At 38.6% G+C, this 27400-nt stretch overlaps 1 protein-coding gene across 6 annotated transcripts in view; it reads right to left on the minus strand.

Moving 5' to 3' along the window:
• ROS1 (ROS proto-oncogene 1, receptor tyrosine kinase) overlaps positions 1 to 24980 on the minus strand; it is a 121250-nt gene extending 96270 nt beyond the window's left edge. For 3 of the 6 annotated variants that reach the window (XR_013381554.1, XM_077900797.1, XM_077900766.1), the window contains exons 1-8: positions 24679 to 24974; positions 24203 to 24461; positions 16544 to 16588; positions 15395 to 15454; positions 13513 to 13539; positions 8251 to 8311; positions 994 to 1142; positions 175 to 313 (exon numbers count right to left, since the gene is read on the minus strand). Coding sequence is in view for 5 of the 6 variants with exons in the window: in XM_077900797.1 (XP_077756923.1) it covers positions 175 to 313; positions 994 to 1142; positions 8251 to 8311; positions 13513 to 13539; positions 15395 to 15454; positions 16544 to 16588; positions 24203 to 24325 (604 nt within the window). In the remaining variant the exon portion in view is untranslated. Of the gene's footprint in view, positions 1 to 174; positions 314 to 993; positions 1143 to 8250; positions 8312 to 13512; positions 13540 to 15394; positions 15455 to 16543; positions 16589 to 24202; positions 24462 to 24583 lie in introns of all 6 variants that reach the window. The other 3 variants (XM_077900774.1, XM_077900805.1, XM_077900790.1) reach the window with 3 other exon arrangements.
• Between the last annotated feature and the right edge of the window lie 2420 nt (positions 24981 to 27400).

Here is a 27400-nt window from a genome sequence, read left to right on the forward strand (position 1 = left end):
ATCAGGCTCTCTGCATGGGGCCTGCTTCTCCCTCTGCCTGTGTCTCTGCCTCTATCTCTCTCTGTGTGTCTCTAATGAATAAATAAATAAAATCTTAAAAACAAAACAAAACAAAACTGAACTAAGGCTTTGGAATAATCTTGCTATCTCATGAGCAACAAGGACACACTGTACCTCCGGAAGGATGAGTCCTGTAACTGGGACTTGGCAGAGAATAGAGCTGTAGCTGGGCTGTGAAGATCCAGGCCACTCGGAAAATATACTCCGTGAAGGGATGCAGGGGCTCCACCACGTAGGAGGGCTTGGACACGGCCTACGTCAGTGAGAGATCAATAATCAGCGTTCACAGAACCACTGCCACAGCACTATGGCTCAAGAGCACAGTTGAGTTTGTCAAAGGTGCAGGACTTTTTGGATATAAGGTGACCCCAGGGCCTGCCAGCCCAGAAGAAACAGCGGCCGGGGGCTCGGAGCTGAGCCCTCCACATGGCAGTCTGCATAATTCACACTGAAAATCTCTCCTTCTTCAAAGTTGCAAAATTATGGACTCAATTATTTGGCATTGACCTCAAAGCTTTACTGTAATTTTTCTATGTGTTAATATATTTAGTGTCTTGGGGCTATTTTTCTCTGAACTTGCTCGTGCTTTCCCAAAGGGGACAGTCCTACGTGACTTTCTTGCCCTCTACGCTGGTTGGAATCATTGTAAGTGGGATGGGCAGATAATGACCAAGGATATGGGTAGTGGGTTATGTGATGCTTTGCTGAAGGAGGAAAATATATGTCTAACAAGATGTATTCCTCAAACATAAAGGGTTTAACCTCAAGGCGTCACAGAGTAGCAGAGATTAAAATTCGTCTAAATCCAACCAGTCATCTTATCCTCGAATCTTCTTTAGAATGTCTTTATGCCTATAATAATATGTAGTATTTGGCACTTTCAATACTTTGAAAAAAAAACCCATGTGTACACACACAGGCAGCTTTTCATACCTCAGTATAAGTCCAGCTTCCAGGAAGTTGTGTGTATTTCCACTGAATGATATATTTTACTCCGGAGATGTTGGCAGATTTCCATCGTAACGTCACACTGTGGCTTCCAATGGAAGAAGCAAAGGGAGCAGTGGGAAAGTCTGCATTTTCTGGAGAGAGAACAAGATTTCATTTACCACGCACCTCCGGCCCTCAAATCAGGAGAGAGGGTATCTGTTTATCTCATGCTTTCAGGAGTCTCTCGTTACAAATACACAGTAACTCACCTGAATAATAAATGAACATATTCAATTGGTTTATTTTTAAAAATCAGCTAAACAGTCTGGCATCTTGTTTTCTCCATAGAATTCACTATTAGCTTTTTTTTTTTTCCCCAGGCAAGCAACATGGAGTATCGTACAGTTTTCTCTTAAGACACTGCTTCCTTAGTATACATGAGGGGGCTGGGTGCCAGGAGTATATACCCCAACACATTTTTTTAAATTTTATACTACAATCCTGTTGCTATTGCTAGATTGTCAATAAATTATTTTTATATGTACAAGTAATTATACTCCAAAGAATTCTATATTCATCTGTCTATATTGCAAAATATTTCATGACTTCTAAACATTAGTAACATAATAGCATTGATGTGGGAAATAAAGGCAGAAGAAAAATTATTAAATTTCCCTACTACTTACAGCCCATTAACAAGTCCCTGAAACAGGCAGAGTGACATTCCTCTAGGGACTCAACTGCCTGGATGCTGACACTTTGCTAAGGACAAAAGGCAATCTTAGCCTGACCCCCAGGACCCTGTAGGTCTTCTTTAACATATAAAAATTCCTTTGGAAACTTCCTTTATCTCTACTCCCCAAGATATGGGTTGGCAATTCATCCCCGAAGCATATGACCCACTGATAAACATCTGGAGGGTCTCATGACTCAGGTTTTATTAGACAGTAATAAATGACTTTTCCCAACAATAGCTAGCCCCCTCAAGGTCCTGGAAACCTTGCTTCCAAAATTCCTGAGAGACTTGAGCTCTCCCTAGCCCCCTCCCCACTTGAAAGCACCACTGCTCACAATCCCAGTGCAGTTCTTTCTGCCAACAGGTCCTGTCCCTGTGCTTTAATAAAACCACCTTTTTGCACCAAAGATGTCTCAAAAATTCTTTCTTGGCTGTCAGCTTCAAACCCTAACGTCTTTCCTACGTCAACATTGCAACTGGCATCACGCATGTATTGGTGCTACTTCCAGGCCCTGTACAAGGGGCTAGAATTTCGAATGGTAGCTTCCACTGGAATGAAGTTATTTTATTTTACTTTTTTATCTTCCAAAATTGTGACTGATATAATGCTTCAGCTTGCTTTATAATTCCCCCAATTTTTTATTATGGTAAAATATACATAACATAAAATTTACCATCTTAACCATTTTTAAGTGTGTTCAGTGATACTTAAGTACATTTATCTTGTTGTGCAACCATAACCACCATTCATCTCCAGAACTCTTCTCATCTTGCAAAACTGAAACTCTACCCATTACACATTAACTCCCCATTCTGGCTCCCCCAACCCCTGGCAAACACCATTCTACTTTCTTTTTTCTTTTTCTTTTTTCTTTTTTTTTTTTTTTTTTTTTTTTGACCATTCTACTTTCTGTCTCTGCAAATTTACTGTCTCTACTTTCTGTCTCTAATACATCACCTAAGTGGCATCAAACAGGATTTGTCTTTTGTGACTGGCTGATTTCACTTAACTTAATGTCCTCAAGGTTCATCCATGTTGTAGCACGTGTCAATTTTCTTCCTTTTTAAGGCTGAATAGCATTCCATTGTATGTATATATTAAGTTTTGCTTAGCCATTCATCTGTCAATGGACTACTTGGATGGCTTTCATGTGTTAACTATTGTGAATTGAACAAGAAGTGTCTAACATTGGTGTATAAATATCACTTCAAGACCTCACTTTATTGAGTATATATTCACATTGCTGGATTATATGGTAATTCTGCCTTTAATTTTTTTAAGGACCCATCATGCTGTTTACCACAGAGGCTATAATCATTTTACATTCCCACCAACAGTGCACAAGAGTTCCAACTGCTTCACATCCTCATCAACACTTTTATTTTGCTGGGTTTTTTAAGAGTAGCAATTCTAATGAGCGTGAGGTGGTATTTAGTTGTACTTCGCATTTGCATTTCCCTAATCAGTTAGTGATGTTGAATAGCATTTATTGACCATTCGTATATATTCTTTGGAGAAACATCTATTCACGTCCTTTGCCATTTTTGAATTGGATTGTTTGGTTTGTTGAGTTGTTCAATTTTAGGAGTCCCTATATATTCTGGATGTCATTTATCTTAGCAGATATATGATCTGCAAATATTTTCACCCATTCTATTGTTGCCTTTTTCCCCTGTTGATAGTATCTGATGATGCACATATTTTTTTTTAATTTTCACAAAGTCCGATTTGTCTATTTTTTCTTTCATTGCCTGTGCCTTTGGTGTCATATTCAAGAAGTCATTGCCAAATCCAATGTTGTAAAGCTTTTGCTCTATTTTTTCTTCTAAGATTTTTATAGTTTTAGATCTTACATTTAGGTCATGAATCCATTTTTTCATATGAAATTATGTAAGGGTCCAACTTCATTCTTTTGCATGTAGACATCCAATTTTTCCAGCATCATTTCTTGAAAAGATTCTCTTTTCCCCATTAAAGAGTCTTGGCACCCTTGTCAAAAATCATTTGACCATCTAAATAGGATTTATTTCTGGACTCTTTTTTTTTCTAGTTCATTTTTCTGTATGTCTGTCTTTTTGCTGGTATCACACTGTTTTGATTACAGTAGCTTATTACTGTAATAAGTTTGAAATCAGGGAGAGTGGGTCATTTAGCTTTGTTCTTCTTTTTAGGGTTCGTTGTCTCTTGAAATTCTATATGAATTTTAGAATGGGTCTTTTTTTAAGATTTTATTTATTTATTCATGAGAGACACCGAAAGAGAGGCAGAGACATAGGCAGAGGGATAAGCAGGCTCCCCATGAGGAGTCCAATGCGTGTCTGGATCCCGGGACCCCAGGATCACACCCTGAGTCAAAGGCAGATGCTCAACCAGAGCCACCCAGGGGTCCCAAGAATGGGTCTTTCTATTTCTGCAAAAGATAGTGGGATTTTGATAGGGATTATATTAAATCTGTAGGTTGCGGTGGGTTAGCATTGACATTTTAACTACATTATCTTTCAATCCATGAATATGGGATATCTATGTTTTCTTTGTTTCAGAAATGTTTTATAGTATTTTATTTTACAAGTTTTTCACCTCCTTGGTTAAGTTAGTTCCTAGGCATTTTATGCTTATTGATTCTATTGTAAGTGGAATTACTTTCCCAATTACCTTTACAGATTGCTCATTATCGGCAAACAGAAATGCACTGATTTTCATATGTTGACTTTGTACACTGCTACTTTGCTGAATTTATTAGTTCTAACAGTTTTTTGTGCTATCGTTAGCATTTTTTACATATAAGATCATATTACCTGCAAACAAGGATAATCTTCCTTCTTCCTTTCCAATTCAGATGGCTTATTTCTTTTTCCTGCTTCATTGCTCTGGTTAGAACTTCCTGTACTATGCTGAATAGACATGACAAAAGCAAGCATCCTTGCCTTGTTCCTGATCTTAGAGGATTAGCTTTCTTTCATAAAATAACAATCACTACTCTACTTGAGAAAACATACGTTTTTGTAAGAAGCTTAAAATGGCTAAATACAAACATCCATGATCTCACTCTTCCTGCTTAAAAGTTGATACCATTCTGATAACTATAGATACTGAATCTGGACTAATTAAACTCCTTATTACCAGAATGCTTTGTGACCCAGAAAAAAGAAAGCCGGGATCCCTGGGTGGCGCAGTGGTTTGGCGCCTGCCTTTGGCCCAGGGTGCGATCCTGGAGACCCGGGATCGAATCCCACGTCGGGCTCCCGGTGCATGGAGCCTGCTTCTCCCTCTGCCTGTGTCTCTGCCTCTCTCTCTCTCTCTATCATAAATAAATAGCAATTTAAAAAAATTAAAATAAAAAAAAAGAAAGCCATTGTCATGTGAGGTGCTAGCCCACAGAGAGCACAACCCTTCTCTGCTGATTATTCTATTTATGGTTAATTTTTAGCTGTTATACAAGCAAAGCACAGTTCCATTTCCCACCCCACCCTGGTTTTATGGTTTGAGATAAGAACGAGGATTGGAATATTCAGTGGGAAACCTTTGTCAAAAAATAAAGGACACCTCATTTAAAATGGAGTCAGGAAGACCAGAAGGGGGAGCTCTCATACATACACCACTTATTGCAGCCTGCATAACCAGCACAAAGGAGGTGAAGAATAGTTTTGCCAAGGAGGACATTTTTCAGATAGGAATTTTATCTTTTTTTTTTTTTTTAAGAAAAAGAAGGAAGATCCCTCTGTGCTCCAACAACAATGCACTAGCCACGCGCACAGCCAGTGAAAACTCTTGTTCTTCTCCAGTGAACTTTTGCTCAAAACATCCCTCCCCAATTTCCTCCTTTCCTTTCTAAAACCTGACCTTCCCTTTGTTCTCCAGACTTGCCTATGGTTTGCCAGTTTGCCATAGTTTGCTTGTCCCGAATTGCAATTCCTTTGCTATTCCCAAATTAACTCATTTTATTGGTAAGATAACTGGCTATTTTATTTTTAAGGTTGACATTTTAAAGAGATGTCCAGTGTGGAGTTGTCAGTGGAGTGAGGAAGAGGATCCAAAGAATCAGAAAGAAGGTAAGTTGAGAACGGGGCAGAAGCGACCAGAGTTCTATGAGTAAGTACAAGTAAATGTAAACTTCACAGCCAACTGGAGACATATGTTTCAAAGCCAAGGCAATGTGTACAGAAAATTAGAAGTCAAGTAGGTTTGTTTGAAAATATCAGGACAAGGATCAACAAAACAAGAAAGAGAAGCTGAACTGAGCTGTATACTACTTTCAGTACACAGCTGAATGGGCAAGAAAAGGCTCTGGAATCAGACAGCTGGGTTAAAATCAAGTTACGCCCTTTCTAGTTCATCTTCAAGTTCATCCCCTTTTTTTATGATTTTGTGTATTTATTCATGAGAAACATAGAGAGAGAGGCAGAGAGCCTGCAGGGAGCCTGATGCAGGACTCGATCCCAGGACCCAGAATCATGCTCTGAACCAAAAGCAGACACTCAACCACTGAGCCATCCAGGTGCCCCAAGTTCCTCAATTTCTACGTGGTCCCAAGCAAATGTATACACTTTTGTGCCTCGTTTTTCCCATCTGTAAAATGGGGATAATAATAGTAGTTATACCTCAGAGCTCAAAAAGAGCTAATACCTATAAATTATTTTTAACAGTGCTTGACTCATAAATGCCTAATAAATAATAGTTCTTTTTATTTTAATATATTATTAACTATTACCATTTTTACCATGTGGAAAAGAGACATGGATGATATCTAAGACAGAATAATATAGCAGACTCACAGATAAATGGACCAGGTACTAGATGTGTTACAGCCAAAAACGATCTTAGGTCTATACACAAAAAGATTCATTATAACAAACTAAAGGTGTGGTCTATAAACAAAACTGCCTTTTTTTAGACGTGGTACATCTCATTTGTTATTAGTATATAGATATTGATTCATAGCCAATGAGAAATTTTAAATAAAGCATTGATTACACTTGTATTTTAACAGACTATATAATTAAGCTGATAATGTAACTTTGGAACGTAAGAAAAGAATGTAAATCAAAGTTTCCCAAGCTTTCCCAGTTCTGGCATCCTTAGTTTCTCAGGAATTCTTTTCACAATTCCTTAGACGAAAAGAATTACCTAACAGCCCCATTTATTAAGTATTATAACTTGAGTATGTGTGTCCTTTCAACTCAGCATATGTTTGAAAGAAATAGCACACAAAAATTGAAAGACAATAAAGGCACTTAATCCTTAAATAAAAACAACTGTACATGAATGGGATCTGTGTGCCTATTGGAAACAGCACAATTTCTCCAATATTGTAATCGGATTGGGCACCACCGTTCCCATTTCCTGTTCCACCCTGAGTTTCTTACGGTACTTGCTTTTTATCACAGCAATTGCCAAAAAACTCAGCATTGCAAAGATATGCTATAGAAAGGAATGTAGTGCATTTCATTGTTTATACCATGAACTACCTCCAACTAGTAGCTCCAATGATGTCCAGAAGATGTCAACTATCCTAGGTCTCCCTTAAATGTTCAAAACACACCATGAGGTAGATGCAATGCACTGGGGCACCTCAGTGCACAGTTTGGAAAGCATAGAATATAAATCTTATCCATAGCTAACTCCCACTTCACAGTAGGAGAAGAATGTATCACTATCTCTCCACAGAAATATCGACAAGTTTCTGTCTAAAGAACCAGAAGCAAATCAGGACATTTATAAAGCAAGATCCTCCCAATTTCCATCAGCCACTGAGAGCAAGGAGCAAGCCATTGAAATAAAAGACTACAACTAATGGAAGAATCGATCATTTCTGAGTCTGGAAGGAGCTATCTATCTCCCAGTAGGAGGAAGACCCTGGAAATTCTGGAAAAGAAAGCTACTAACATCCAGACCGTGACTTATCAAAGAGCTGGTTCTTCAGAAACCACTAGAGAATTAACATGGTAGGACAAAGCCACTTGGACACACCCAACCTGCTCTGATATCAGAGGGAGTTGGAGACATACACCTAAGTACCCTACTTACTCAAAATCTAAAAGCAAGAGGCATAGCTTCTATACATTCAGTAAATTTCCCAGAGCCTTATAGGGAGTCATGCCTATAGTAGGTACTCTATTGACCAGCTAGTAGATGAATAATTAAATGCACACTAAATAAAATTCTCCTGTGCTTTTGGTTCATTAAAATAGTGGCATTTCCTGATACCAAGTCTGTGTAGGATCCATAGCTGTCTCTTTCCCTAAGATAGAAGTGATTTCACTTACTGAAGAGGGCAAAACGTCAAATTCTAAACGTCAGTCAGATACTGTGTCTCCTCTATTTTGCTCTGAAAGAAGAGTCTTGCTGAGTTTCCATCACAATGGCTTCCACATCTGAAATTATTGAATTTTTCCAACATATGTATATATTTTTTATACATGTGAGAGTCCAGATAGTTAGAGAGATGGCCCAATCTCCTTACATAAGCACGGGTCCCTAGAGTGGCTTGGAGTATTTTCAATGACCATTGCATAGGTCTGCTTACCTAGCACTTCTGCTTCAAAAGCACCTTCGGCACTGCTGCAGCCCACCTCACACGATTCTCGCTGGAAGTCAGAGAGCAGCCACGTCAGTGCAGCCTTGGTCCTGCTTTTGCTGATACATTTCAACTACCTTGTGTGAAATTCAAATGCCTGGTATATAACTATACCTGCATATCAATGATTTCAACTGCAATACTTTAGGTTTCCAGTTGAACACAACCTTTCAAACCTTTTTGACCATGTCTCCAAATTCCAAAACACATTTAACCAAACAACACAGGACACACACATGTTGGGGGAAAAAATCTTGAATAGTACTTACTTTTTTCTCCTTTTTTAAGTTTTAGGGAGATATATTCCATTTGCCATAAAATTCACCCATTTAAAGTACACAGTTCAGTGGGTTTTGGTATATTCACAGAATTGTGCAATCATCATTACAATTGAGTTTTAGAACAAGTTGGTCCCATCAAGAAATCCCATACCTGTGATGCAACCATACATGTTCTCTTCTAGTCTGTTCTTCCCTTTTGTTTATTGTGACTCTTTATTTGTTAAATTGATTTTATGACCCTCTAATGAGTGACACCCCAGAGTGTGAAAAAGCACTGAGCTCAACAATACAGTGATCTGTTTGCCACCTTGGTCAAAGGTTTAGTGAGTTAATAACCTAAAACTGTAGCCTAAAATGATGCCTATTTATTTTATACATCCATGCTTTCCTTCAGAAATTAAAAATGGATTAGTCCATTTCATAGTAACTTGAACATTTTAATGAATATCTTAGTACTAATATTACATTTTAAGGTCTACAAAAAGTGATTAACATTTTACTTCATTAACTGAAAAGAGGTAAACATTTTCGTGACCGTGATACAAATTGCCTGCAACTCTTAACAGTTGTATTAGCATTCATTCATTCATTCACTCGAAAGAAGGAAGGAAGGAAGGAAGGAAGAAAGAAAGAAAGAAAGAAAGAAAGAAAGAAAGAAAGAAAGAAAAGAAAGAGAGAGAGAGAAAGACGAAAGAAAGAAAGAAAGAAAAAGAAAGAAAGAAAGAAAGAAAGAAAGAAAGAAAGAAAGAAAGAAAGAAAGAAAGGGAGAGAGAGAGAGAGAGGGAGGGAGGGAGGGAGGGAGGAAGGAAGGAAGAAGAGGAGAGGAGATAAAAAGAAAAGAGAAAAAAAGCTTTTGGAGAAAAAGCACAAATTGTAGGACTATAACATAATTTGCAGATATGATACCTAGGACAACATGCTATTGTTTCTCATGGTGATAGTAAAACCATGACACAATACATTTGCCCTAAACATCCCAGGTAATTTGCAAATACCAGCTGTACATTGTTTGACCTGTTCACTCAAGGGAAGTGCAGACTGATAAGCTCAGGTTTGCTTAGTTAAGGATTAATTTAAATATCTCAGTCTAGTTCCAAATTATTTATCTTAAGGATTTAGTATACTTTTCACATCCTTTTTGCAGGTTTCAGTAAAATACATTCAACATGTTAACTGCAGAGAATAAACATACCAAGTGGCGACAAAATTATCGTGTAACATGGATTTTTTTTCCAAGAAGTAAAACCAAGGAAGAAGAAAGGAAATAGAATGGTGTTTATTTGGAAATATTGCTAGTCCTGAATATCCAGTAAATTGTGGGTTGGGTTTATTTTCCCTGCATTATTTCAGAAGAAAATATATAATAAAATTCTGATCTATCTAGGAGTTTAAATGCTTGGTTACATTGTGAAGCTTGTATCTTTTTCAGCTTTATTGAGATATAATTGACATATAGATTATTTAAGGTATACAACATGTTGATTTGACACGTTTATGTATTGCAAAATGACTACCACTATAGCATTAACTAACATCTCCATCCTATCCTATACTTTACCATTTCTTTTTTGTGATGAGGATATTCAAGATGTACCTTCTTGGCAACATTCAGGTATAGAATGCAATATTACTAGCTATAATCATCACACTGTACATTAGATCCCCAGAACTTGTCAATGTTCAAACTGGAAGTTTATATTCTAAGGAGTTTAAATGTTATATCAAGTGGGGGCAACACTTAAATTAGATTCCTTCCTCCCTCTCTCTCTCTCTCTCTCTCATCTAACATTGCACTTAGAATGATGACATTAGCTAGTGCTCAAATGGCCTAGAGAGAATCTAAAAGTAGTGGGATTCAAGGAATTCATGGAATCTGAGCCCAAAGCCCCAGGATGAGGCATTTATACAGTGTATTCCAAGCTACTGAAATACCATTCCAACTACAGGAGCTACCCTTGTGCTTCCCAAGGCCTCCATCAGTCTGCTGTCCCTGTTTTGGTCCATACTTATTTCTCCCATAGTAGTAAAACCACCTTTCTCACCATCCCCCTGGCTCCACTCCTGTATTTATCAGACTGGCACATGTGCTGGCAATGGCTTTTCTTACTCCTATAACACAAAGGGGACCTACCCACCGCCTTCCTGGGATGCCCCCAGTACAGCCTCTCCATATGAATTGTGACTTCCCTTCCCTTCCCTTCCCTTCCCTTCCCTTCCCTTCCCTTCCCACCATTCATTCATTCATTCATTCAAAAAAATGTTTATCAAGTACATATTGTGTGTGTGTGTGTGTGTGTGTGTGTGTGTATGTGCCAAGCACTGGTTTAGGCTTTAAGGAACTGGCCATGAGCAGAGCAGACACGTCCCCCCACCTTCATGGAATCTATATTCTCTAGGAAGAGGACAGTCAATAACCGAGTAAAAAAAAATTTTTTTTAAATAAAATACACTTAGATTATGAAAAGTGCTATGAAAAAAAATAAAACAAGTTTAAAGGCATAAGGCATGACTAGGCAGGAAGGAGATTTCGTCTCATTAGGATACTCAGGAAGAACCATGCAGAGAAGACCCTGGAGCAAGGACCTGAGTGATTGCAAGAATCCAGGCTAGCAAGGGTCTTAAGGACAAAAGCTGGGAGGCAGAAATGTGTCTCCCATACTCAGAAGAGGGAAAGGCAGGTGTGGCAGGAGAGGGAACAGGGGGAGGGGTGCAAGGTGAGGCAGGAGAACCTGCCATAGGTAGTTCACAATTTTTTTCTCATAAGGCAACTTGAAGCCATAAAAAGGTTTTTAGGAGCAATGTGATCTAATTTGTGTTTTTAATTATCAGAAATAAGCCATTTCGCTGGCCAACATCATTTGCCAAGTTATGGCTTGCTAAGCTAACTCTTCCAATACTATTTCCTCTAAGAAACATGTGCAGAAATTCCCAGCTTCTAAGTTGAATGAAGCATTAATGGTTGAAGTTTGATCTCCTGCAGGTGTGAGTAGCTGAGTTAAAACCTCTGTGTGCCCATATAAGTCTCAACCTATCTAGAGAGCATGTATTGCTGTTCAGTTCTATTTCATTTAAAGTGTAAAACAGCAAAGTATGCAAAGAAAAGAACAGAAAAACTATGTAAGTTATAACACTGAGAGAAAAGATGTACATCACATAAACACAGACGATGGGGCAGCGTACTGATCACCAGGGAGCTACCACATTAGAAATCCAATCTTGGGGGGCACCTGGGTGGCTCAGTGGTGGAGCTTCTGGCTTTGGCTTAGGTCGTGATCCTGGGGTCCTGGGATCAAGTCCCACATCGGGCTCCCTGCAGCGAACCTGCTTCTCCCTCTGGCTGTGTCTCTGCCTCTCTCTGTGTGTCTCTCATGAATAAATAAATAAAATATTTTAAGAAAGAGAAAGAAAGAAAGAAAGAAAGAAAGAAAGAAAGAAAGAAAGAAAGAAAGAAAGAAAGAAAGAAGAAAGAAGAAAGAAGAAAAGAAAAAAGGAAGAAAGAAAAAAGAAAGAAAGAGAAAGAAGAAAGAAGGAAAGAAAGAGAAAAAGAAAGAAAGAAAGAAAGAAGAAAGAAAGAAAGAAAGAAAGAAAGAAAGAAAGAAAGAAAGAAAAGAAAAGAAAGAAAGAAAAGAAAAAAGAAAGAAAAGAAAAGAAAAGAAAAGAAAAGAAAAGAAAAGAAAAGAAAAGAAAAGAAAAGATCCAGTCTTGGGCTGCTTCAGTGTTTGAGAGGCTTGAACTGTCTGACTTTCTTAATACAATCTTCCCAGGGACAGTTTTGGGAGGAGGGTGGTAATGTTACCTTAATCACATAAAAATATTTGCAGGCAGTTTTTGTTTTTTTTAATCCCAATCAGGAAAGACATAATTTTTTTTTTTTTTTTTTTTTACATAGGGAGTGAATTCTCCCCCCCTGTTTTACCTCTTCTTAGTCAACCTTGACCCCTCTCCATCTACTCCCCAGGAAACATTCCTCAGGTACAGAGTAAGAAGAGACTATTGAGAAAATGTTTCAATGTAACATTTTTTGTTGTTTATTTTTTATTCTCTAGTAAAAAGTAATTTTTCTATTTTACTAATGGCTGATGTTTATGCTCCTTTCCCAGGCAGAATAAGGTAGTCCTTTGGTTTCAAGGACACTTAAATAGAATACAACCTAGGTTTTACACTGAGAAATACTGTATTTTCTTCATAAACATCGATGGTTGGCCTAAAACTAATTCTGAGTGCCATAGAATCCAGAACAATTGAAGAAGATCAAGTAGGAAAAGATCAAAATCCCTGAAGTCTTTCTGAAAAGGAGGAGAAAATCCAGTCGGGAGGTGGGGGGGGATCCCCATGGGAGGAAGGAGTTGAGAAAAGAGACCTGAGCCACCAGAGTCAGCATGAAGATACTTATTATCATAGCAGGAGAAAAAAATTAAAAATCATATATTTTAAAAGCAGCACTTTAAAATATTGTCAAAGCACTTTGTTGAATAAGGAAGAAAATTGCAACTACAATGTTCTTTTTTAATATACCATATTTAATGGTGGACCACTGTGATTTATAGGGAAGAAGATGAAATCTTCTAGATGGGTCCCCTCCTTTCTCCTCCCCACCACCCTTCCCCTACCACCAGGCTCCCAGAATTAGAACCTGTCCAATCAGATTAGAGCAGCAAATATGTATATATGTGAATAGGTGTGTATACATACACACATATATATGCACACTGGTATATAAAACAGCAAGTATTTGTGTCAAAAATGGAATCTTAAAAAAAATGGAATCTTACAGTCATTTTCATACCCAGATTAATAGCACTCCCACAAGGAATATTTTTAAGCACTGAGAATTAGTCAGGCTTCCTAATTCTTATTTTAATAGCTTTTTAAATATAAGAGATAAAGACATTGGGGTTTGATGACATCCTTTTTGTGATTGCCAACTCACCTCACAAACAGTGTCATAAGTGTCGTTCTGCATAGAGAAAAAGAAAAGTGAAATCACTTAAAATCCTTAAGGTTGTAAATAATTTTAATGACACTGTTCCTATATATTTCGTTTAAATAAATTTCTTGCCCCACCATTGACAAACAGCCAATAAAAGCAATCAAAATCAAGGAGCCCAGAGCTGGGCCTTTGATCCAGGCAGGCCACTGTATGAACATATGCTTACAGTTAAGTGACAGACTCTTGATTTCAGCTCAGGTCATGATCTCAGGGTTGTAAGATGGAGCCTCAATTCAGGCTCTGCACTGAGCTGGAACCTGCTTAAATATTCCCTCTCTCTCCTCCTCCCTTTGCCCCTCCCTGCTCGTCACTCTCTAAAAAAAAAAATATATATATATATATATTTTTTTTATGCATCACTGGAAAAATGGTGGAGTTAGATTACCTACCACAGATTACCTCTTAGTAATCCAGGTAATCCTTAGTAATTCTCAGGTTAGAGAATGAAGAGGTGTTGGCAGATGCCCACTGGAGACAGAACTGGAAATGAAAACCACCAATAGCTCTAGCTAGCAAAGGCCAGTAGGTTCCTCTGCCCAGACTGTCTGCTCCGGTGCCCACTCTACCGCCCAGACTGCTGCCAGCAACACGTGGTACTTCCCAGTCATTCACTCAGCAAGTGCTATCTGAGCACCTGCTATATGCCCCTTGTGGTGTTCCATGAAGTAGACACAGCGTGAACAGAAGGAGAGAGACCCACTCTGATGTGCTTACACGTCAGAGCAAAAGACAGCAAGCACAGGCCTAGACTAAATGATGATTTCAACTGAAATTGGTAAAAAGTGGTACCAAAAAAAGGTAAAATATTTTTAGAATGTGTAATAGTTCCCAAATCCAGAGAGCGCCCGCTCCACTGTTTGGTAACTTCCATACTATGGGCACATAGTCACAAGCGTGAGAGCAGCCCTAGGCCTGTGATAGAGACCTGGGGACAGACCACACAAGGAAAGCCGTGAGCACCATTTGTAGGGAGAAGTTAATATCCTTATTTAAATCTCAATGATATAGTTTCAATAGAAAACAGAATTAGGATTACCCCAAATTACCATGATTTAACCTCAGACCTGAACAACCCGAACAAAGGAACCCACTTTTAATAAAATTTGTATTCACTGGACCAGAGTAATTACAGTGTATGGAGCATTATCCTTGGAAGGGAGGTTCTATCACGATCCTAATTTATGGACAAGGAAAGTGAAGTACATTAACCAGTTTCACACTAAGTGGCAAAGCTGGGATAAATTAAAGATAAAAAGTAAAGTACTTGGGGATGTATTTTCTACCTAGAATGGAATAAATGTAGGGCTTTGTGACCTCTGCATTTGATTGCTGCCATGTTCTCTGCAGAGAAACTTCGAACATGATCTAGGGCCTCGCTACCCAAAGTGTAACCAGGAGACTACAAGCATCGCATCACCTGGGAGCTTGTTACCGGTACAGAATCTCACGTCCTGGCCCAGGTCGACACAATCAGAATCTGCATCTTAACAAGATCCTTAGATAATTGTACTTTAAAATTTGAGAAGACTAGGAAATTTGACAAATGCCTGACATTTTACCAAAAGGCCTTTCTGGTTTGGAGCAATTGAGCATCCATCCCGGGGTTCCACGGTTTGCATTCACCTGCCTTGGTCCCCAGTTGCATTAAGAGCGTTTATCTCCATTTCCCCCACTATTCTGTATCACTCGGGCCATCATACTTTTCCTTTAGAGTCAAGCAAACGAACTGAAAGCCAATGGAAATTCAAAAGGGAATCCTCTTAGGTAACTTTTCTCTTGAAGGCAGTATTAGTATCAAAACAGAAACATAACTAATACTTACACACTTTAAAGCACAATTTTCCTGATCTACAGAGTTCCAAAAATGACATCCTTGGATACACTGCAAGAATAAGAAGAAACAAAGGTAACTAAAAAAGTGTGACTTTTGTCACTTGATAGCGCAATGTAGTAACAGAAAGTATTTTAGAAATAAGTATCTAGGGAATCCCTGGGTGGCTCAGCGGTTTAGTGCCTGCCTTCAGCCCAGGGCATGATCCTGGGGTCCTGGGATCGAGTCCCACATCAGGCTCCCTGCATGGAGCCTGCTTCTCCCTCTGCCTGTGTCTCTGCCTCTCTCTCTCTCTCCCTGTCTGTGTCTCTCATGAATAAATAAATAAAATATTTAAAAAAAAAAGAAAGAAAGAAGTATCTACCCAGGACTCTGTGGCCTCAAAAGGATCAGGGCCTTTGGAATTCTAAGCAGAGCTCTCATATTGGCAGGCAGAGCAGGGCTTGGTGTGATTCATTGCAGGGCAGCTGGGTTGCTGAGTGGAGGTGGAGTGGGCAGGGCTAGAACCCGGAGAGCACCCAACCTTCAGAGAGCACCCTGTCTACTGGGTGGCAGGCAGCAGATAAAATCCTAGACAGCCTGACATTGAGCATATCGTGAGTCCTTGCCATGGCCTTACACAACAAACAAAACCGAAAACTGGAGACTCAACCGGAAGGCAGCCTATCGAAACCTTAATAGGTCAACAGTTTGGGGAGTCTGCTCATGTTTATATATTTTGAGTCACTAAACACTTGTTGAATAAAAGAATAAAGGTGCAGAAAAGTAATAAAACCATAAATGTAATTGTTGGAAGAAACACTGGAGACCATCTAATCCAACCCTCTCGGATAACACGTAATAAAACTAAGTCTCAGAGATATTAACTAATTTGCCCAAAGCCACACAACAATGTAGAATCAAAATCACGAAGTTGGATTAGTCTTGTGTTCTTTCCTCTTCGACACACTGTGCCTGAGTTCGTTTTTGAATATTCTGGAACTCAGACGTCTCACTATTTCCAATTGAACTTCCTCTAGTAAGGACAAACAAATGAGACTTTACTTAGGAACTATTCTTATTGTAATAAAACCTGACCATTGTCCCATTTTTATCAATGCAAACACTATAAACTTCCTGACAATGGAAGTGATTACTCACCGGTTCACTCAGATTAAATGGTGTGCCAATGTCAAGCTGCCAGCCCTGAAGTGAAGAAGGAGATCATAAATATGTTCAGTACAACTACCACACCTTTTTGAAAAAAAAAAAAAAAAAGCTTCGTGGAATAGTGGTGCCTCCTCCATGTTTTCTAACCATAAAGTACAATGCTTTAAAGCCATTGAATCAGTCATGAAATCTGGTAAAATGCTAGTGCAAATTATAAGATGGAAAGCCTAAGAACTCTGCAGAAATGATCAAGGCAGGAAGGGGGCCTTGGCTGTCAGGAGTGGTTAAGGACAATGGACAGATTCTCACACGATATTAAATAAGTCTGTGCCTTTAGTCAAGTCATCAAGTCAAAAGACTTGTGGATTAAAGAAGAATTATGTTCAGAATTTTTTTAAGCAGTCTTACTAAGAAGAGTGAAAAAAAATACAAATTCAGAATTTTACATATAGTAAAATGTCAGATTTTTCTGGGGTTTGTTTTTCCTCATGTTTTCACAAATTTTAAGAACTTTCTGGGCTGGGAGAGAATCAAAGAAATAGGAACCAAGAGGGAGCGAAATCTATAAATTGTTCATCCTCTCCCTGGTTGTGATGTGAGCAGAGTCCTTGATAAACAGAAAGGCTTACAAAGAATGGCAATACTAGGCCCATGATGATCAGACATGTGCCTGAATAGTGTTACATGGATGGGATCTAATCGTCAGCCGGCCTCACTGACTGAGAATTATGAGCACTAAGTGAATATTCCTAGCACCTCTCCTTGGTACTGCTCAGAACCTCCCCTGAAAAGTTTCTGGATTTGAACTATTGAATTAAAGAGACGAAAAAAAAAAAAAAAAAGAGACGATTGATCCAACAAGGAGCACGCCATCTGTCCTTGACTGAGTCAGCACTATAAGCAACGTGTGTTCCAGGTGATAGGAGAAAATCCAAAGGGGCCCTGAAAGTGTTTTGTTGTTGCTGTTGTTGTTGTTTAAGATTGATTGATTGATTGATTGATTGAGAGAGCGTGCACACGTGTGAGCAGGGGGTGGAGTAGAATCTTAAAGCAAACTCCCAGCCCAGCAGGGAGCCAGAAGTGGGGCAATGGGGCTCAGTCCCACAACCCATAAGATAATGACCTGAGTGGAAATCAAGAGCCAGACACTTAACTGACTTAGCCACCCAGGCTCACACTGACACCCCCCGCCACGTGGTTTAAGCATCTCTTGAGGCCCTTCTGAATAGCCTGCGCTTTTCAGAGGGAAGAGAAGATCTATTTGTTAGTAAGTTTCACTGAGCCTTCTCTCCCCTTCCAGGTAAGTACCATTCATTATCCCCTGCACTCTATCCTTAGTACCTAGAACAGTCCAGAGGGATGAGGTGTTCAATAAATACATATGGAAGGAATAAATCCATGAATTCCACGTGGCCTGTTACGTAGGACTGCTCCAGAAGTCCTATCTCTTGGAAACCTCATCCAGTGACCTGGCATTGTGGGAGTTTACTTGAGAAGTAATCATGCAGGAACCAAAGAACCAATGTTGCCTTTTCCCCTCTCATTTACTGGTGTCAATGAAGATTCCTCTAACCTCCATTCCCTAACCACTTATATTTGTAGAGAAAGGAGAAGCATGCTTAATATGTTTTGTTTTTAGATATTAAGCACTTAGAGAGTAAGAATTGTATCTTTTAGATTAATTTTGCAGCCATGGGCATAATAGTGCTTTGTTTTTCCGTGATTTTGTTCAAGAAGAAGCTTTTGATTCCTTTATATGATTGAACCACAATCATACACAATCAAGTCCAAGAGTGAATTTGCAATTACATTTTTTTAGATCCCTTCAAACATCCGTTAGCTCATAAAAACAAAACAGTGGTTGCTGGGTAGTTTCTACATTCCATTTTAAACAGTAGGCCTAAAAAAAATTAAAAATTAAAAATTAAAAAAATTTAAAATTAAAAATTAAAAAAAATAAACAGTAGGCCAACAGAAGATGTTTCTTGGTGACCATAAAGTCACATTGTAACAGTACTGAGTCTTTTCACTGGCAGCCTTCAAGATTAAATTTAACAGGCTGAAGGGAGAGCTCATCAAACAGTCTTGGGCATGGTAGCCTCATGAGTCAGGTCAATGGGGTTCTATGAAGCAGATTTTGACAACTCCTGTCCTTATCATCATTATAGCTACCATTCAGTGAGTATTTCCTATGTTCCAGGCACACTGCAAGGTGTTTTACACTAAATCTCATTCAACATCTCAAAAGCTAGATGTGTTAGATATGTATTAATTCCATTATACACATGAGACACAGGGAAGTTTAGTAAATCGCCCAAGAGTTAAAATTTAAAGGAGGTTGAGAGTTGCCTCAAGAGCCTGTGCTTTTTCTTAACCAAAGCACCTGCCTCCCGTAATCTGCACCAAATTCACAGTCCTCACTTTGCATTTAGGATCCTCACCAGTCTACCTTAGCTCTATCTCCTCCAATGTTCTGCTTAAAACACACAATCCCAGTCCTGGGTCTTAAATCTTCTTACCCCATACCTACATCTTGACACAAGCTTGTCTTTCCTGCCTCCCCTCAGCTGGAACTAATTTCATTCCTTTACTTCCTACCCTGATAAATGAAACAGAACAGAGTGGTCTGCATTTTGGTCCCATACGTGACACTTGCTCCTGATGTGATATTTTCAAAGTTACCTGTGCTAAGTATTCTCACCTGGCACAGAAGGAAGATAATATTGAGTGCATTAGCCCTGTGAGGGTTCAAGTAAGTAATGGATTACTATAGAACAGTGCCAGGCACTTGGAAATCTATTAGCAATATTATGTGTAAACTTGCTATAAATAGCTTTTTCTAGACATATCTCCAGTGAGTTGTGCAATCATCTTTTCAGATACATTTCTTGATGCTCAACTGTACATGATAGTGCTGGTTTATCCCAACTTTGCCAGCTATAAATGTTTTTATCTTTGCCAATTTGATGAAAGAAAAGTTGATCATTCTGCAACTCTGTGGCTGCTATGAGGTTGCACATCTATTACATGCATGTTAGCCATTTCTATTTCTTGTTTTGAAGTAGGTCTTCATGTTCTAAACTTCTTTTGAATACTTTTTTATATATAAGGGTTGGTAAAATTCTGTTCATCATTTGTAGTCCTTCTTCCTTTTTTGGCTTTGTTTTTCTTGTATTCTATTTATTGTCAAATCCTTTCTAAGTAGTTAAATTATTAGTAATTTCTTTTAGGGATTGTGTATTTATGAGGCAGTTTTCTTAAGGCATTTCCACTCCAAGATTGTAGAAATATTCATCCCTAATTTATTCTAATATATCTATGGGGTGAAGTCTTGTTTTTGTTGTTTGGTTGGTTGGTTGGTTGGTTTTAAATCATAGTATTTTTTAATACCTCCCAGAGTCTATTTGAATCTGGTAGTTTTATGAGGAATTTGGTTTTTAAAAATTGGCCGAAATTTTTTTAAAGGCTTTATTTTGGGGGCGTTTGGATGGATCAGTTGGTTAAGCCTCCAATTCTTGGTTTGGCTCAGGTCATGGTCTCAGGGTCATGAGATTGGGCTCTGTGCTCAGCGGAGGAGTCTTCTTCTTTCTTTTTCTCTCTCTCCTTCTGCCCTTCCCTCTGCTTGCTTACTCTCTCTCCCAAATAAATAAAGCCTTTATTTTTTTATTTTTTAAAAGATTTTATTTATTTATTCATGGAAGACACACAGAGAGAGGCAGAGACATAGGAAGAGGGAGGAGAAGCAGGCTCCCTGCAGGGAGCCCGGTGTGGGACTCGATCCCAGGACTCTGGGATCACACCCTGAGCCAAAGGCAGATGCTCAACCATTGAGACACCCAGGCATCCCTAAATAAAGTCTTTAAGAAGGACTTTATTTTCTTAGAGTAATTTTAGATTTGTAGTGTAACTGACATTAAGATACAGAGATTTCCCAAATACCTCCTGCTTCCACCCATGCATAGCCTCCCTCATTATCCACATCACTCACCAGAATAATTCAGTTTTTACTAAGTGTAAATCAGCACATACACAATTATAATCACCCAAAGTCCTCAGTTTACCTTGGGGCTCACTCTTGGAGTTGTATATTTTGTGGGTTTGGACACATGTATAGGGACATGTATCCATCACTATTATCATACAGACTAGTTTCCCCGTTTCTAACAATCCTCTGTGCTCTCCCAGTTCATCTCCCCACCACAACCAGACCCACTCCTGGCAACCACTGATCTTTTCATTGTCTCCCTAGTTTTGCCTCTTCTAAAATGTCATATGATTGGAATCATCCAGTATGTAGTCTTTTTAGGTTGGCTTCTTTCACTTAGTATAAGACTTTATGGTTTACTCCATGTCTTCTTATGGCTTGAAAGCTGATTTCTTTTCAGCTCTGAATAATATCTTGTTGTCTGGATGTGCCACAGTTTACTTATCCATTCACCTGCTGAAGGAAAGTGTTATTTTTTTTTATTCTAAATGAACAGCCTCACTTTGGTTTGAATTGCCATCTTTATCATATTCCACACTCCTTTATGTGGCATGGCTTAACTCCCAGGCTGTATTCTAGTTTTTTACATCCCTACGCCAATACAAACTGTGCTAGTTTCTGGACATTTTATGGCATTTTTGGATTCTGACTTCATTCTATTGTCTTGCTATAAAGTGATGTATTGATACACAAGAATGCTATTGATGTTTATACTTTTTTAACAGGATAAACTTCTGAACTCTTGTTTCTTTTTTTTTTTTTTTTGAACTCTTCTTTTTAATAGTCTTTCATTGAACTGAATTGATACTTCCAACAGAGCATTTCTCAACACTAGTTCCTCAGTTGTTGGGACTCGTCACTCAAAAAAAAAAAAAAAAGGTTTTGTTGCCAAAGAAGATCAGAAAATTATGATTAAACAAAGCCATTGAGGGATACCTGGATGGCTCAGTGGTTGGGCTTCTGCCTTTGGCTCAGGGTGTGATCCTGGAGTCCCGGGATTGAGTCCCACATGGCACTCCACTCGAGGAGCCTGCCTCTTCCTCTGCCTGTGTCTCTACCTTTCTCTCTATGTCTCTCGTGAATAAATAAATAAAATATTAAAAAAAAAAAAAGAAAAGCCATTGGGACACCTGGGTGGCTCAGTGGTTGAGTGTCTGCCTTCAGCACAGAGCGTGATCCCGGGGTCCTGGGATCGAGTCCCACATCAGGCTCCCTGCATGGAGCCTGCTTCTCCCTCTGCCTGTGTCTCTGCCTCTCTCTGTGTGTCTCTCATGAATAAATAAAATCTTTTTTTTTTTAAAGTAAAGCCATTAAAATAAATAAATAAATAAATAAAAAATAAAAGTAAAGCCATTAATAGGCTATGAATCTACACAGAACTGACAAAAAGCATTTCCATAAACTGTTGGACCATGAATCTTTTGTTTTTCATTAAAGGATGCCACAATACTCGTGTTCTGAAGAACATTCATTACTTTTTGTTCTCTGCACAAATAAATAAAAAATTTCAAGTCAGTTAATACATTAAACTGATATATACCCTCAATTGATGTAGAACTACTCATGCTCAAGCACAGAACCATGATTTGTGCACATTTGAACAGCAATCCTAACATTCCTTTGTATAAGACTCTTTGTGTTTCTTTTTAAAAAGCAAAGATGCCTCAGTATCAAGAACAACCGAGTGAAATCAAAGCTGACCTTCACAGCAAATGTCCAGGCTAAAAAGAGTGGAACACACACACACACACACAGATGCAAACAGTATCCTGAACTCCAGCACTTTACATGTCCTTTCCCTTGATCCACGGCTACGTTCACTGTTCATTCACCTGTGTGGGAGGCCCAGATGGAGAACGAGTATTACAGTCACCAGGCAAATTGACAGACCGTGTCTCTGGCAGGGGCCACCACGTCGACTGTGCCTGTGTCTGTAGGTGGTGAGCGGAAGGCAGTGCAACAAGGGAACAAACGCTCTACTCCTACTGCCTGAAACCCAGGAGCCCACACAAAGATAAGACAAAACTAAACTTAACTAAAAAAAATGAAACAAAATAAAATAAAACAAAACGAAGACCACAGTAATGGAAACAACCAACATCAGTTTTGATAGTTAAGAGGAAATTCACGAGGCTGGTAGTACATTTATAGGATGGAAGTATTCTAAATATAGTGAAGACCCTGTTTCCATAAAAGCTTCGGGGTATAGGAAAAACTTACAATGTCATGTTACATGAAAAAGATGAGTGTACAACGGTATGTAATATATATATACATATTTGAAGAAAAAATACTTTTACCTTTATTCTTCTCTACTTCTCTATCTTATAAATATTTTACAATGAATATATGTTCTTATTATAATTGGGGAAAAAATTTTAAATTTTTCAATAAATAATACATTTAATAGTTTCATTGTTCCATTTTTTAATTTTTTTTCATTGTTCCGTTTTTAAGTTTGGATGACAACTATAAAGTCCTCACGCATACAATTCCACATTAATGCCAGTGAGGTCTGCAACAGTGATTTATATAAAATATTAAATTTCTGGGTGCCTGGATGGCTCAGTCAATGAAGCATCTGCCTTCAGCTCAGGTCACGACCTCAGGGTCCTGGGATCTGGCCCTGCACTGGGCTCACTGCTCTGCGAAGAGTCTGTTTTTCCCTCTGTTTCTGCCCCCCCACCCCATGCTCTCTCTCTAACAAATAAATAAAATCTTTTTAAATGAATAAATTAATTAAATTAAAGACCAAGCTTTTAAAAAAAAAAAGTGCTACTATCCATAGAAAGCTTAAGTGGTGCTTTAATCTCTAGTTTAAATTAAGCCAGAAGAATGTAACAAATAATTATCTTTTTTTTTTTTATCTACCACAGACTTCTACCTCCATACTTTAGCCTAACAATGAGTAGTGTATTTGGTACTTTTATTATTCTAAAAAGTAGAACTAGAAGTGGTGTAACATGTAAGCTATCATGCTATTTCCTTTGTCTTTAGATAAGAAGAATGCATCTTTCCCTGGCTAGAATGTATTTGGTTTTTACAGCTGATTCAGTGGTTGTTTTAAGCACAACTAAGTCACAATAAGTGAAAGATACAAAACAATTTATATGAGAAGGATATCCCAAAAAAAGCATTACCGAAAAAATTATAAGTGCACAGGTAAAAGTAAAGGAACTTAAAAAAAATTCTTGCTTTTCAAATAAGGTGTGTTCTATATCTGCACTTGCTTCCTTGGGCATTTACCGACCCATACAACCATCCATCCACGGTATAAATAGTACTGCTGTCTGCAACTAGCAGGCATTGCCCTGTGGCCAAACCTATTTCTTGCTTCAAGATGGACACAAATGGTTTTGTAATAAATGAGTTTAAATTGGTATTTTTAAAGCATGCAAAATTCATCACACAGAAGCCCAATTCCTATGTCCCTTCACTGAAAAAAAAAATCTATCAACAGATAAGGAAATAAAATAGCCCTCCTCTAGCTTCTGTAATTAAAAATATTCCAAACTCACTCTGGGGGAAAAAAATCTTTCTTGCCTTGCTACCACTTCTCATGAGAAGATTTCTCATAAAGAGACAGTAATGGACTCAGTTTTAACAAGCTGAAGTCTACATGTTCCAGGTCTTACAAAGACAAATATTAGACCAGCAAAACTTACCAGGTTAGTTACACATGACTTTAGGCAGCTGTTTAAAACTGTGCACTGAATCACAGAAATCCATATGCAGCCAAGAGTCGCAAAATTGACAGATTTCAGAATGAGCCAGCAAATGTTCTTCATCACTCCACCAATGGCGATTTTTAGATGACTGTTCTTCTCATTTTCTCCATCCCACTATATCAATTCTCTTAAGTTTCAGTTGAAAGAGTGGCCAGTGGAGTTTGGGGTTTTTTTTGACATGTTATAATATCTTTGCCTGTTAAAATAATATTTAGACCATTTACTTGAGACCTTTGTGTCCTAGATAGCTGGCAAGGTTCACATAAGAGCTATCTCACAATTGAGTTTCCTTTTACCCTCATAAGGAAAGTCACCCACCGTCTGAAGGTTAGATCTTAGAAGTGCGCTTCACTCAGGAAGCAAACAACATAGAAAATGCAAACTGCATTTCAGCAAACGTGTGACACACGCACCATCTGAAACTGCAGCACTTCGGATCATCCACCACTTCACTTCTTTGAGGTTGGTTCGGCTTTGCAGGAAACTGGGGTTTTGACCATCTCTGCTGCAGCAAACAGTGACACAAACATAATGAAGAATTACCAGAAAAATAGAGTCAGATGATGCTGCAGAGGGGGAAAGCAGAGCCCTTTGAAAGCAAATACATATTTTAAAATTAAAAAGCAAACAAAACTGAAATTAATAGACAAATACTCTGAGGGTGAGTCCAAGACCAGGAAGTTTGTCAGAGTACTTTGAGAACTTCACTACATATTAACTAAAATACCGCCTTATCAAGACTATTGAGACACAGAGCTGAAACCAGCTACCACAGACCTAAGATATGCACAAGAATAGTGTCTTGAAAAGGAAATATTGTACAAATTTCAATTAGCCTAGCATCAAGATAAAGTTAAGGATTTGAAACCCAGCAAGGTACAAAAGTGAGTCATTCTGGAGAGCTACTTTTTAGTTTGCTGAGGATTAACCCTTTCAGGCCCGAAAGTTGTGTGTTGGTGTCCTTTTTTATGACTTAAGTATCAAATAAACCTCCATGTCTTCTCAAATAAATTATATTAATGTTACTTAAGCTTTTCTTATTGGCATGGAGTTCTCACCATGAGCCATACACGCATGGGCTTTGTTTGGTGGGGGGTGGGAGAGTTGGGGGGGGCGGGTTGAGCTGAACATCTTAGAGCAAATGTTGACAAAACTGGTGTACAACATAGAGACAAATGGTACCGACTCCAGAATAGGCCCCTAAAACTTGCTCTCTTGAGAAAATTCCCCGCTGTCCACCAGATCTTTGTTCATTTTCTGTATTTTAAAGGCTGTAGCTTAAAGAATATACAATTATCTGATTTCTCAGTCAGAAAGAGGTCAGTCTTTCTACAAACTGTACACTTAAATCAGAGAATAAATGACCTTGCCTAGGAGATTTCCTCATTCCAGTGAAATTTATCTTCTTCACTGTGCTGTCAATGTCTTTTACCTTATTAGCACAAATACTATTTATAACTCTTACTTCACTAACAAAAGGGACCACTACCTATTTTCTTGGTGTAGCTTTATTGGTAGGATATGAAAAAGAAAGATCCTTCCCATTTCAAAATTTTGTGCTTCTTTTGTTTTGTTTTGTTTTGTTGGAATTTATTTATTTATTTTAAAAATTTTCTTTACTTATTCATGAGAAAGAATGGCAGAGACAGAGGGAGAAGCAGGCTCCCCATGGAGCAGGGAGCCCGAAGTGGGACTCGATCCCAGGACCCGAGCCAAAGACAGACGCTCAACCGAGTCACCCAGGTGCCCTGTTTTTTTGGAATTTAACTGACACTTAGTTGTATTCATGAAAAATGGACTGTGCTCAAAGATATTTGTTATGGAATTACTTATATCAAAAGATCAGAAGCAAGGTAATGGTCCAATAATATAATACTGATCAATCAATTCATATATCTTCTCCAGGTGATTTCTCCACATGGGCTTGTTTGAACTCCTTCCCAGGATGATGGTCTCCGGGTGACTGGAGAGCATGTATGGTGGCTTAGAGCTTTGGTGGAAGTGTTCCAGTGTTAAGCTGCATTATGATTCAACTTTAGAAATTCTAGTTAATACGCTGCATTTTATTGGTTGCCAGAGAGTCTCAAAACTGTCCAGAAATAGGTCCCACCTCTTTTAATTTTTTATTGGAGTTCAATTTGCCAACATATAGCATATCACCCAGTGCTCATCCTGTCAAGTGCCCCCCTCAGTTGGGCCCCACCTCTTGATGTGAAAATAGCCAGGTTTGAGAAGATATAGGATAGAAGAGATTGTTGTACTACCTTTGGAAAATACAATCTGCCACCAAATAGGCAGTCATTATTTGCGTGGTTCTAAAAGGCAGAAATTTTATTTTATTTTTTTAAGTAAGCTCTGCCCCCAACATGGGGCTTGAACTCATGACCCCGAGATCAAGAATCACATGCTGTACCCCCTAAGCCAGCCAGGCACCCCTGAAAGGCAGAAATTTTAGTTGCCAGAGTTTACTTAAATAATACCAGTCCTCAATCAAAGCAATCCAAACTTTAGTTATCACAATATATTAACTGTGAGGAGTTGTATTAAGAAGAAACTTCTCTGCTATTTCTTTATTAGAATGAGTTTTGCAGTTCATTAGCAACAACACAAATTTAGTATGATCAAATATACCTGAGTTCTAAAATTGTATTTATTGAAAATAAAGAATGTACATTCTCTCTTTTTTTAAAGATCTTATTTTAAAGATCCCTGGGTGGCTCAGAGGTTTAGTGCCGCCTTCGGCCCAGTAGGTGATCCTGGAGACCTGGGATCAAATCCCACGTCGGGCTCCCTGCATGGAGCCTCTTTCTCCCTCTACCTGTGTCTTTGCCTCTCTCTCTCTCTCTCTCTCTCTCGAATAAATAAATAAAATCTTTTTTTAAAGATTTATTTTAAAGATTTATTCATCACACACACACACACACACACACACACACACACACAGGCAGACATAGGCAGAGAGAGATAAGCAGGCTCCACGCAGGGAGCCTGACATGGGACTAGATCTTGGGACTCCAGAATCGTGCCCTGAGCTGAAGGCAGACGCTCAACCGCTGAGCCATCCAGGGTCCCTAGAATGCACATTCTCAAACTCAGTTGTACTCCATCAGCACCATAAATCTCCAGGGAAATGAA

The sequence above is a fragment of the Canis aureus genome, chromosome 1 (assembly GCF_053574225.1).
Source record: "Canis aureus isolate CA01 chromosome 1, VMU_Caureus_v.1.0, whole genome shotgun sequence".
Lineage (NCBI taxonomy): Eukaryota > Metazoa > Chordata > Mammalia > Carnivora > Canidae > Canis > Canis aureus.